Source organism: Cervus elaphus, chromosome 29 (genome assembly GCF_910594005.1).
Source record: "Cervus elaphus chromosome 29, mCerEla1.1, whole genome shotgun sequence".
Lineage (NCBI taxonomy): Eukaryota > Metazoa > Chordata > Mammalia > Artiodactyla > Cervidae > Cervus > Cervus elaphus.
In genome coordinates this window covers 45,184,644-45,198,362 of record NC_057843.1, presented here as the reverse complement: position 1 = coordinate 45,198,362, position 13,719 = coordinate 45,184,644, and the positions used below count along the sequence as shown (strand labels likewise).

Below are 13,719 nucleotides of genomic sequence, written 5' to 3'. Positions count from 1 at the left end.
CCTATTATAATGAAATTTCTTCAACTTCTTTTGAAGATAGATGATGGAGATATATAATCTATATGACAGATAGACATAGAGATAGATGACTCTATCTAATTGATCATTTTCTTGGCTGACAAAAAAAGAAGAGAGGGAAATGTGGGAATCTCTTCAGTAAATAACATTAGGTGTGTTGAGTGACACATTGGCATTGGTTTCAGTTCCCCTTTAAGAGAAAATAAGTACATTAGCCTCTAAAAAAAGTACTTCTGTTAGGTCAAAAGTAGCTAATTTTGTGAGAATAAGACACATATTTCTAGAAATTAATAAAAAAACTTTTTAAAGGACAGTGAGAGGAATCCATTTCTTGTTTGGTCTCAGAAGACATATTATTAGTATAATTAGTATAACAACAACAAACATTTCTTGAGGATTTACTGAGTGCTAAGTATTGTTACAGACACTTAACATGGATTGACTCATTTAACCCTTTAACTCCTATAGCAGTTATCTAGGCTGAAACAGAGTGATGAAGGATACATCCAGCAAAGGGGAGGTTTATTTTAAGGACCTGTTCAACTGAAGCAGCAATGAGGCATGCTATAGCTGGTGCAGAGTGCTGTCTGATGCTCTGCATAAATCTGAATATGCAACCTGAGTTGCCATCACATGTGTAAATTTACAAATTGGGCGATCAGTCTGCTTTAATAAAATGTGTATGCGACGGTTGGGTTGTAGAAATTTCAAAGATTTTATTTTTTGACAGGATGCCTGCCGTTTTTCTCTCTTGACTCCCGCTTGTTTTATTCATTTTGGGGTAGTTGCCAATTAGACCCAATTGGTAAGTATACTTAATGGACAACACAAATCTCCTCTTAAACCCCAACCAAGAAAATTAACCATAGAAATAATACTTTCCTTTACAAATTCCTAACACTATCCCTCCCTTTGACTGCTGTTTATCTCTATCTCTTCTAAAACATCCAACCATATCAGAGATTAATTACTCTCTATTATTTATCATCCTAATAATACCATATAAGATGGAGAAGAGAGAAGTGAGCATTTATTGAGGTCCTAGTATGTTCCAGGCACTGTGCTAGCATTTTCATGTATACTATCTCTTTTAATAGTCACAAAAACCCTTCAAAGTAGGAATTATTATCTACCTTCTTAGTTGATGAAATGGCATCTCAGGGTAGTTAAGCCCTTGTTTTATTATCCACTTAGTGGCACAGCCAGGTACAAACCTAGGCTGATGGGATTCCAAAAGTGTTGCTCTTTTTGTCCCATATAAGGAAACATTATTTCATTAAAAAGGACACTTCTCTAAAATGTTGTTACCTTGGAGGGTTTAGGGGTCATTATTTCACTCAACAACTGTTTGAACATGAAATCTCTGTCAGGCGTAGGTTGAGCATTGATTCAGTTGGGGTTAAACATTGGCAGAACTTTGGGGTGGAGGGATTGTAGTTAGTGGCAAGATGGTAGGGGAATTCCCAGGAACAGGATCAGGAAGAAGTAGGATGGGGTGGTGGCATGGGCGGCAGGGGTGAAGACAAATTGAGGAGCTCCTGGTCGTGTGCCCATGGCTACAGTCTTTCTTCATGTGACTCGTGGACTTCCCTTTGTCATCCTATGCCTGAGAATATATGAAGGAGGCTGGGAAGGCAAAGGGACGTTCAATTGTCATCACCGGCATCTTTTTTGATCATTGCACCATCATCCAATGCATTGGGGATAACCATGACATGAATTTTCCATCACTGAGCTCATAACTATTCCATGAGATAAATAACAAGTAAAAGGGTATAGCAGAACTTCATCCAGGGAGTCCTGAAAGTAGGAAGCAGTGAATTTAGGTTCTCATAGAATGATAGCCCTGGATTCAAATCAAGTGACCTGAAAAGGATGTTAAACTTCCTCTGAGCAGCTTACATATACATCAGGAACATCTCATTGTCTTCCTTGGATGCTCTAAAATGTTCAGCCTCATCATTGAAAATTGTTACCACTGGTAGACTCAACCATTCAAGTAGAAGACCATCCAAAATACATGATCAGTTAACTGTGGACTGTAATAACTTGCCATTTTCTAGATGCTGTCAACTGAATGTTGTTTGAAGTTTTCTTTGCCTTCTAAAGAATTTTCGCTCCAAAGAATAGGTTGTGTGAAGAAGACAGTTACACTTTAGACATCTGCCCTCTCTTCATCTTATAAAATGACTTGACAGAAGTTGGCTGTGATACTGAACTGTTTGCCATGCTTCTTAATGAGAAGTCATTTTGTCAATCAAGATAATCATGGAGTTAAAAGAATAATATTGAGGGAATAGAACAAATTTTAGTGAAACCCATTCCTTGGTATTTGCCTGTCTTATTTATCTGACTTATTTTCCAGTTTGAGCTAGGAGCACGGTCTTTTTTAGGAAAGAACCCCATTCCACATTGGAACTCTCTTTTCTGGGACTGGGGCAGTTCTGTCAACAAATGAGTCTGAACTGGGGAACTGACCACCATTCTAATAAGATCTACTAGTTCTTTTACATGTAGGAAAGGATGCTGAGATCACCTTTCAGATTAGAAAGATTTGGATTGCAAATATTTGACTGACATTTTGGTCTCAGAGTCAGCAACATTTTCTTTTACTGGCAAAACTAACAGCTTCCTCTGATGAAAACATAAACCTCCCTGATGGAACTCAGTCTTTTCCTCCTTTCACTGCTAATTGAAAGACCTTCCATATCTTTTCATCTGTTTTTCTAGCTTTCTTCTCCTTCCTAATGCCTGTGGACCTGTCCCACCCATTCCAAGCTACTTGCAGTTTCTCTTAAATGACATACCCTGTTGGATGTGTTTTTGTCCCATTTTGACATTTGTGGAAATTCCAGCCTTTCCCAACTCTACTTACTGGCAAAATTCTACACTCTTAAATCTCAGCTTGAAAATCTTCTTTTCTCTGAAATCCTATCAGAAACCCCCCCAACCCAACACACACACACACACACACACACACACACACACACACGTGATTGTCTTAGACTCAGTTGTTTACCACATAACCCACGTTCCCACAGCACTCCATAAACCTGTGTTGTAGCACAGCCTCCTTGGTAGAGCGGTTGTCTGTCTGTGTGTACCACTTCCCCATCACCTGCAGATTGTGAGCTCCCTGTGAGCAGAGCCTGAGTCAGCCTCACCTTTGTCATCATGCAAAGCTAGCACAGTGCCTGGCACATGTAGGTGGGTAGGTGATCAATAAATTATTATAAACGTCAATATTTGATTTTCTGGCCTTATTTTTAACTCTCATTTCCAGCCTGTTGTAAAAATGTAATAGACATGCTTAGAAACTACAAGCTATATAGAAAGGACACATAATAAAACAATAATACCTAAACTCAGGGAGGGTAAATAAATAGAAATGTGTACAGGCAGAGACCATCATGCGTACTTCCAATTATCATGGGCATAAAGCATTCATCCTGGAAATCTGACTGTGTTTCTGTTGACTCATGCATGTGGTTAAATCATTCCTATCTTGTGGATTTAGACAGTCTAAGGATATACATATTTGTGGCAACCAATGCCAACATGGCTTCATTATTTCAACTTACATAGAAACAGAAATAAGTATTGAGTTTTCCCCACTTATCTAAAATGATAATTGCCCATGGCTGCTTTTCAGTCTAGATTAGGATCAACCATTCAGTAGAAATGTGTAATTAACTTTAGAAAGTTAGACAAACATAAAATAGATAGGAAAACTTGTGCTGAGTACTTTTCTGCCATAATCAACAATTTTACAGTGGGATATAATTGGAGAAAATAAGATATCTCACCTGGGGGTCTTTTAAAAAGGCAGGCTGAGATTTTAATTCACTGGTAATGGATCAGGCTAGAGAACTTGTCATAGGACCTTTCAAAGCCCGTTCCCAGGATTTAAAATAATTTACCCACCCTTTTGAAATAGTGTTTGGATCATTTCAAGCCATTTAAACTAGTAAATATAAGTCTATATTTCATATAGACTTGGAAAATGACTAGAAATAGTACTCCCAAGATGTCAGAAATAAAACTGTTGTAAGTTTTAACAGAATAAAATGAATGTTTTAACTTACACTCTTAGCTGAAGATCATTAACCCCTGAAAAATATGAGGAAAATAGAGCTGTTATGCCCTCATTTTGGCCAAATAAGCGAGCAGCTTTTTTCGTTTTTTTGGCATCTGTCACTGAGGCAAACAAGCGCTCTTCCCCTCACTGAACAGGCTGTCCCTGTTCTGCAAGGAGGCCAGATTTCACAAGCCGTGCAGTCCCACATGCCACAACCCTGCAGGCAAACACTCAAGTCCTAAATCCCAGGCAGAGGAATCAACAGTTCTTGTTGGCTAATGAGCCTTGGCATCTCTGGGTTCACATGGGGTTCTCTGGCCAATTCCTGGTGGAATGAGGCAGGTGCACCTTTGCTAAAGCAGTAGATTGAAAGTCAGCTTTCAAGATTGAAGATTGAAAAGTCAGCTTTTCCGGCCATCAGACCAATCTGAGCTGAGCCCTTCCTCATTAGCAGCATTTCTTTCACCCAAAAGGAGAACACAGGAAGTGAATATTGACTCTGGTGCACATCAGAATGTAATACGAAATCATGGGGGAGTTTGTGGAGAAGTGGAAAGTTCACTTCACTCTGTACGTCCTTCTATCCTGTTTTCTTGGTGTGCGTGGAACAGGGTTTGTTTAGTTATGTTGATTTATTTATTTCCATTTTCGAGTAATGAGAACTGTTGTTGGGTATGTGATTATTGTTCATAAAGTTGGGTATGTAGGGAATGTCACATAATAGTTTTCCTTAATTCAAATAAATCCAAGTCCCCTTTCCATCTAGTTTTGGTAAATTTAATCTTCATCTATTACGTCTCCTACACTCTCTCTCTTTCCTTTCCCTCCACCTCCCTCCTTGCCTCCCCTTCCCTCTCCCTCTCCTCTCTCTCCCCTCTCTCCTCTTACCTCTTGCCTTTACCCGTCTCTTCTCCTGCTTCCTGCTTCCTCTCTCTCTCTCCCTCCCCCATCTTCCTCTCTCTCCCCCTCCATCTCTCCCTCTTTCTTCTCGTCTCTCCCCTCCCCACCCCACTCTCCTCTCTCTCTCTTCCGCTTCCCCTCCTCTCTCATGCTTATGGTGTACCAGGAGAGTTGAATAAGAGCCTCTTAACCTCCCTCAGCCAAGATGACCAGTGAGAACAGCGACTGTCCAAACCTGCTTGGTCCCAGGTGGAAGGCTCTGGTGCTCCCTGGCTGAGGAAAGCCAGCAGCATCTTTGCTGAAGCTGGCATCCCCACGCCCAGGGCTCTGCCGACCCAGACTCAGCTCCCCAAGGCACACTTCACAGCAGCCTTGTCAGACCAGAGGTCTCTGCCAATCCTGCCCTTATGGAGCTTACATTTGGGTGGAAGGTGACAGAAAACAAATAAAGTACATAGTGTATTTCATAGTGAAATGTATTGGGCAGAGAGAGAGAGAGAAAGCAGAAAAAGCAGAAAGGGGAGTGCAGGGAAGGGGCTGCAATTGTCAGCAGAATGAGAGGAAGACTCCCTGAAAAGGAGACATCTGAGTAAAGACTTGGAGGAAGTGCGGGAGAAAGCCATGTGATGTCTTAGGGGAAACCATTTCCAGTTGGGGAATTGGCAATAAAAAGGCATGGAGGTGGGGATGTGAGCAGCACATTTGAGGAGCATCAGGAAGCCTGTGTGGTCACATGGATGAAAGAGGAGGAAAGGAGTTGGAGAGGAGACCAGAGAGGGAACAAGGGCCAGAGAGGACAGAAAGACCTATGACTTTCACATTCATTCTGTGGCAAATGGAACTTGTAGAGTTTTGAGCAAAGGAATGAATTGTCTTGTATGTTTCAACAGAATTGCTGTACCTGCTGAGTTGAGAGTCATTCAAATCGGCAGCAGGAATGACAGCAGAAAAGTCAGCCAAAATGACAGTAATCCAGGCAAAAGCTAGGGGTGGCTTAGACTAGGGGTGGTGGCAGTTGAGGAGGTGAGAAGTAGTCAAATTTGATCTGTAATTTGAAAGTAGAGCAGGCAAGATTTACCATAAGATTGGATATGGGGTATGGCTCCAGGTTTAGGGGGTTGATCAGCTAGAAGAATAGAGTTCCCATTTCCCAGGTAGAAAAGACTGTGAGGATGGGACTGGTGGGTATGAGACAGTATCAGGAGCTTAACTTGGACATATCATATCTGAGATGCTTCATAGCATGTGTGGAGACTGCAAGAGAAGCACGGTTATGTGAAACTCAAGTTCAGTGGAGATATTTGGCCTGTATTCATAAAGATGGAAGTTGTCCATGTGTTGATGGTATGGGAAACCATGTAAGTGGATGAGATCACCAAGACAGTGTGTGAGGAGAGGACAAGACAGAGAGAACCAAGAACTGGGGTTTGAGACAGTCCTTCTATAAGCAAAGGAGATGAAGGAACTGCTTATTAAGTGAAAGGGAAACCAGAGGCGAATGCTATTTGGAAACCAAGCAAAGAACATATTTCTAAGAGGAAGGAATGACCAACCATGTCAAGTGACAGGACAAGTAAGACCTGGGAACTGATCATCAGGAATGTTGCCAGTCATTCCTGGCAACAAAATATGAATTAACTAATAACTCAATTATTATTGACTTTTCAGCAAAGTACCAAGTAGAGAATATATTAAGTATAGATGGATAATTTCCAGCAGTTCAGTGAAACCCCTGTTGAATTAGAGTGAAGTGGTAAGCCGTTGGATTTTAAATAGTTGGTTGTAGGAGCTGAATTGCAAGAAGAGTACCTACTTTCCAGTGTGGGCAGTAGTCTACCAATCATGTGCAGCTGATACAGGTGTCAGTGCTTGGCTGACACAGGTTTCCAGCTTGGTTGGTTTCTCATTGATCATAGGCATACTTGGCCTTGGCAAACTAACAGGTATTGCCTGATATAAATCATTTTTAACATTAGTTACTCAAAGGTTGGCAAGCGATGGCCTGTAGGCCAAAACCAGCACGTTACTCAGTCTTGTAAATAAAGCTTTATTGGAACATAGCTGTGTCAGTGCTCCTTTCCTGTACCATCTCAGGCTGCTTGCATGCTGTAGTGGCAGAGTTGATCACTTGCAACAGAAACGATCTGGCCTGCAAGGCTGAAAACATTTGCTGTCTGGCCTGTTACAGGAAGAGTTTGCAGACTCCTGTTTAGACTTTAATAGACTATTGGAAATATAACAAGGACATTTCAGTACTGCTTCAGGGGCTTTCATGTTCATTTACTCCAAGGGGCACATCTTAGATTTCACTTCTTTTCAAAGGCCAAAGTCTCCACTCCCTGCACTGTGAAGGCAGTAGTTCTCAAAGTGTGGTCCCTGGACCAGCAACAACAGCATCACCCAGGAACTTGTTAGAAATGTACATCCTCAGGCTTCCCTTGTGGATCCGCTGGTAAAGAAATGCACATCCTCAAATCCCATTCTAGACCCACTGATCAGCTCTGTGTATTTCAGCTGATCCTCGAGGTGATTCTGGAGCATGCTAGGTTTGATAACCACCCTGCTAGAGCAGACACTGATGGTAAGAAGAGCTGAGAACTGAAAAATGGGCATGTCCACCCACTCCGTCTTGTGATAATTTTCAGTGCACAAACTAGTTCTTTGCACATTAGAATCAGGGTTTTAAGAGCAGTCCTTTGAGTGTCACACTCTTTTGTATGTATATAAAACATTAGGATGACTCTAAAGTGCTAACCCTAATAAGTTAGCACGTCTTATAGCAGTCAAATGACTCCTCATGGCAGCAGTAGGAATAAACCAAGCGGCTACTTCACACCAACTTGACAGAATAGGATAATGAGGTTAACCACCTCCAGTGATTAAGGATCCAGAATACCCCCTGCATGCCCCTAGGTTTTGACTATATCCAATTTCTCATCACGACACTCCAGTGTGCGTAAGTGATTGAATGTAATGAGGCATTTATTTATAAGAGAGAAAAGAAGTGATTTATTTCCAGCACCAACAAGGATATGCTAGAACATGAGAAAAACTTTAAATTGATCATTTCTCCCTAAAGGATTTATGCAGGTGCTGCTGATATTGTTGTTGCTATTTTCCTTTGCTTAATGATCTAATCCTTCCTTGGAGGTTCATCCCTCTGTGTCTAGAGGAAGAAATATCTCTGATAATGAACAGCTGTGATTTATTTAGACAGCACTAGAAACTGGATCTCGGGAATCAGGGAGGGGCAACTAGTGAGTCTTGGCTTTTGTGAGCCAGGAAGAGGCAAACAAAGGAACAGTGAATAAACTCAGGCTCCTTTCTAAATATCTGAAATTGGCATCTGTTTTTAAAAATCTGCTAGAAATTCATTTGAGACCCTAGAGAGATCATATGTATAGGTTTGTCCAAAACTAAATAGTTCTTTCTGGTTTTCATCCCCCAGAAGTTATTAATGATGACCTCTTCACTTATGAGAATGCCCTTGTTTTTGTATGATAAATTACATAGTCACCATAGTGAGAGACAAGCTGAGTAGAATGCAGAGTGCAGACCTCTGTTTGAAACCCTGTTCAGACTTGTAATTTGCTCTCAATGCCTCCATTTATTTAACTGTAAAATGTGGATGATAATGTCTCTATCAAATGCAGAAGATGCTGGTTCAATGCTTTGTCCAGGAACCAAGACCCCACATGCCACAGAGCAATTAGGCCTTACACTGCAACTACTAAGCCACATTAGAAAGTCCACATGCAACAGTGAAAGATCTTATACGACACAACTAAGATTCAATGCAGCAAATCAATCCATTGATAATGTCTCTATCATAGAGTTGGTGAGCAAATTGAGTGAGCGTGTACAGTCTGCCTGGCTGAGTGCCCAGCAACTGGTGGGTGCTCTCGCTCTAGTTGCTACTTTACCTGTGGGGCAAAGAGCCTTCATCAGTTGGCTGAGTAGACCTCACTACACATAGTCATTCACTGCAGCCCAGAAATTCATAAGCACCTTGTTTGGGCTCCATTTTTTGGTAAGCTTTTTAAAATCTGTGGCAGTTGTTGTTTCCTTTTAAGGAACTATAAGGACATTGAGGAAAAATTGTCTTCAGAAAAGGCTTTATTTGCATTTCAAAAATAAGATCATGCTCACAAACTTGAACCAGAGGCTCAAATTTGTTAAATGCTGCTTCAAAATGAATGCCAGAAGCAGAAATAACAGCATTGTGATTCATGATGTTGGACCTTGAGGAAGTCCAGTACATTATAACTCACTCTTGACAGGACAAGATTCAAATTGAGAGCTGAACACTAGAGTCAAGCAGATGGAGATCAAAAATATCACTTTTATTAATGATGAAGTAGTTGTAGATAATGACTTAGTGTGAGGGCCAAATGGGTTTGCCTGCTCACCTCAGCCCATAGGCAGCCAACCAGAGGAGAAAACTGAGTCTACAGAAACAACTTTACTAATGTCACTGATGGGCACTGGTCCATGCAGGCAAAGGAAAAAAGATGATAAATCGTCCTCACCGAAAGACTTTTCAACCAGGCCACTCAATTCTATATGTGGAGATGAGTAAGAGAAGGACAGAAGGCTAGATGAGTCACCCAAATGGAGCTCTCTCCTCATGGAAACTTGAAACCAAGAGAAAGAAGGTTTCCCATGACATTTTCACCATTTTCTCACTGAGAATTTAGTAACAGTCAAGTTTTGATCAGATTGGGCACATTATCTTTTGGAAAAGATGCCAGATAATCAAATAAAAATGTATTGCTTTTCCCAACTGCTGGTCAGAAATTGGATTAAATATCAGTACTAAATCCCAAATAATCAGTACCCTTCCTGTGTCTCATACATGCTAATGGAAGTCAGTTATCTTAATAACTGTAATAACCTGGGTGGTAAATGAAGGTCACTCCTGGTCTACAGCAACTTAGCTGCTAATACGTATCCATCGTGTCAGAGGCAGAATTAGATTTCCACTTTAGTCATATAGTTCCCTATTCATCTCAGCCAGAGGAAGTAATAGCTTTTATGGACATTCTTCCAGCAAGGGGAAGAGTGTAAACCTTGCATCTTTTTACCCAGTGGCCAGGACATGTTGTCATTCTAGCTAGGTCCGATTCTGAGAAATAAATAAGAATCTGGACTCTTCCAAATTTAATCCAGATGGACAGGCAAAGTGTGAGCACTCACCCAGGTTACTGAGCATGTTCTTTTCTAGGTCTCTAACCACCGCTGAGGCCAGTAGTGAAAGCCTGTGAAAGAACGCCAGGGGCCATTTAAATGGCTGTCATTTCTACGTCAGCAGTTTTCATCAATGGCATAGAGATATGACACTCAGTCTCTTTACAACAACCTATTTATTTAGTCACTTCTTTTCAGGTGTGCCAGTCCCAAGGTATGGAGAAGGAACTGGCCCCCCACTCCAGTACTCTTGCCTGGAAAATCCCATGGACGGAGAGGCCTCGTAGGCTATAGTCCATGGGGTCGCTAAGAGTCAGCACGACCGAGCCACTTCATTTTCACTTGTCACTTTCATGCATTGGAGAAGGAAATGGCAACCCACTCCAGTGTTCTTGCCTGGAGGATCCCAGGGACGGGGGAGCCTGGTGGACTGCCGTCTATGGGGTCGCACAGAGTCGGACACGACTGAAGTGACTTAGCAGCAGCAGCAGTAGTCCCAAGGTATAGACCCTAGGCATTGTACCTTCTAACTTTGTTTCATTTCACAGGCATTTATTTGAACTGCCTTCTAAGTGTGAGGCACTGTAGAATCTAGAATATTATCTCTGTCCCAAAGAGTTTATAATGTAGTGAATAAAACTTTCATTAAAGCAAGGCAGAATTTTTAAAAATACCAAAGGATATGTAGAAAAATAAAAAACTAAACAATGGGACTACAAAGGAATGAATAATTAATATTGCCCCAGGGAGTTAGGAAGGGCCTCGGGAATTAGTAAAATTTGAACTGGACTTGGAAAATTGAGTTGGAGTTTATAAGGGTCCACAATAAATAGCACCTCCCTTCCTCATCCAAGTTCTAAACACTTTGAGAAATAAAACAAGTAGTTGATGGAACACAGAATATCATTTTTAGTTGAGGGACAAGTTAGCAGACGTGACTTTTAGACTCTTGACCAAGTGGGTTTATTGACTCACCAGCATTATGCAGAATTCCACAGTAAGCCTTCATCCCCCATCCCACTGCACACACCCTCAGGGGCATGACCGGGGGAGTTGGGAGATGTCAGATTTCCTGCAGGCAGGAAGATGCCAAGAGAAAGAAGAGCGAGGCTGAGTGAGCAAATCCAATTATTCTTCTTCAGTTTACCAAGTGAGTAAAAGAACATAGGAAACCCAAGGATGAGTTTAGGAAAAGTTCCTCCTCATGAAATCTAGAGTAGGGAGAGAAGATCCGCTCTGAAAATTAGGATAGCTAAAGAGAAATTTTAAAATAATCCTAGATGGAGGATAGAGAAGATAGTCTGGACGAGACTAGAATCAGAGTGAACAGAAAGTTCTGGAGAGATGAGGCTGTGAATAAAGATTGGGTCCAGCATATAGGGAGCCTTGTCTGTCATGCAAAATGATTTGGACTTTCATCTGTAAGCATCGGGAACCCACTAAAGATTGTTACAGAGAAGACTACAGATGATAACTAGCAGTTATGTGATGTTTGTTGCAGAGGTAGAGAAATCAGAAAGCAATCTCAGTAGTCCACAGGAAAACTAATGAGCACAGACACTGCACATTTGGCATAATTCCTGATTTCATGAGGGCTTCTCTCGTAGCTCAGTTGGTAAAGAATCCACCTGCAATGCAGGAGACCCCGGTTCAATTCCTGGGTTGGGAAGATCTGTTGGAGAAGGGATAGGCTACCCACTCCAGTATTCTTGGGCTTCCCTGGTGGCTCAGCTGGTAAAGAATCCGCCTGCAATGTGGGAGACCTGGGTTCAATTCCTGGGTTGGAAAGATCTCCTGGAGAAGGGAAAGTCTGCCCACTCTAGTATTTCAGCCTGGTGAATTCCATGGACTGTGTAGTCCATGGGGTCATAAAGAGTCGGACATGACTGAGTGACTTTCACTTCACTTCACTTCCCAGTTTCATGAGAATTTAAATCAGATCTGAGTGCCTTGAAACTCAGATCGGTTGACTGAGGGAAACTTGTTTATATCATAAAAGATTTGAAAATTTCTATGGAAATAATTACATTGTTGTCTAATCTATGAGCAATCAGGATATAGTTGAGGAGATTCAATATCTTGCCTTCCTTCTGTACCCAAAATTTAATGAGCAACTACTGCATGTAGAACACTATATGATACACTGTGGATACAAAGATAAACCAACCTATAGAGAAAAGAGATACCCAAACTTGGAATTTAATGAGAGATATATAAGATACTATGAGAATTTTTTCTTTTATACCAAAATAGTTTGTTGAAAAATTTATAAATAATATCCATTGGCATGGGCCTCTTTAAAAAGTAAATACTATAAGAACACACAATGAGAATAGTTAGTTCTGCCTGGTGGGGGGTGAAAGGGGGGCCTAAGGTAGACTTGTCTTTGAACCTGGGAACTGCAGGATGCATGTAAGTTCTCCAGAAAGAGTAAGTTAAAAAGAATATGCCTCAAAGAGAGAATAAAACTTTTCACATTTAGAGCAGGGAGAAATAATTTCAGTCTCCTTCAAATGATGCAGAGAGATTTTTAAAAATTATTTTGGAAGGGCAAATTAATATGCCATTTTGCCATTACCAGCCATATTTTCCTTTCTCTTAGCATTTCCCTCTCCTACCCAGGTATGCCCTGCACTGTGGGCTAGGTCTGTCCATGTTTTTTCAATTCATAATTCCCCTGGCTGCTCTGCTGCTTACGAATTCTGCCAAGAAGCCAATGGAACTTGTACAAGCTGTGGACTTGGTTCCTGGCACACTTATAGGGGAGTGTGGGCAAAGAATTAAAAAGTAAAATGAGTTAGAACCACTTTGATTACCTTACATTTGAGAAGGCAAGGAATGCCTTTTGATGTGGCTTTTGAACGGAGCAGAAACTAAGAAGGCTATAGCTTTGTTTGAGAGAGTTTTCTTGTAGACTTAGATCAATTACATTAAAACATTCAGCCTGAAAACAATGGCCCCAAAGAAAATAATGCTGGCGCTCTCCTTTTATGAAAGTAATACTTGCCTTATAGCCTTTGGGACTGGCTGTTCCCTTTCTTTTGAAATGATTCACATGGGATGTTGTTTGGATGTCCTAGAAACATACAGACATTAATAGCAGAACATTTCAGTCAGAGCTATCTGGCCATGAGAGGATAACTGTTTTCCACTGACTAAGTCAAAAGCTAAGTTTGTTTATTAGCATTTAATATACTTGGAGTCAACTTATGGGTTCTGTTCCTTGGCATTTACATCTCTGTCCAACCCAGAGAGTTCAAAAGACTTAAGTTGATTGAAGCATTGAGGAGAAGCCCCTTGGTAGAAAGCATTTGGGGAGTGACACGAAAGATCACCTACACCAAAGCAGAGACTTCTGGTGTTTTGGGTACAAGATAAAGGAATTGGGCTTCCTAAGCATATTATTGGTCTGGTCTGCATGAGAGAATATTCAGACTTCAGAAAAGTGTGTTTCAAATTATTTGTCTGAGCATTCTTTATGTTTAAATACATAATGTACATTCATCTTCATGAGTCATTTATACATTTAAAGTAGA

General features: G+C 41.0%; 1 protein-coding gene across 16 annotated transcripts in view; it reads left to right on the top strand.

Annotated features, from left to right (window-relative positions):
- Positions 1-13,719, top strand: part of TRPM3 (transient receptor potential cation channel subfamily M member 3) — an 899,779-nt gene that overhangs the window by 659,164 nt on the left and 226,896 nt on the right. For 8 of the 16 annotated variants that reach the window (XR_006338658.1, XR_006338659.1, XM_043891365.1 and 5 more), the window contains exon 7: positions 749-823. The exons of the other annotated variants lie outside the window; for them this stretch is intronic. Coding sequence is in view for 6 of the 8 variants with exons in the window: in XM_043891365.1 (XP_043747300.1) it covers positions 749-823 (75 nt within the window). In the remaining 2 variants the exon portion in view is untranslated. The remainder of the gene's footprint in view (positions 1-748; positions 824-13,719) is intronic. 16 annotated transcript variants of the gene reach the window in all.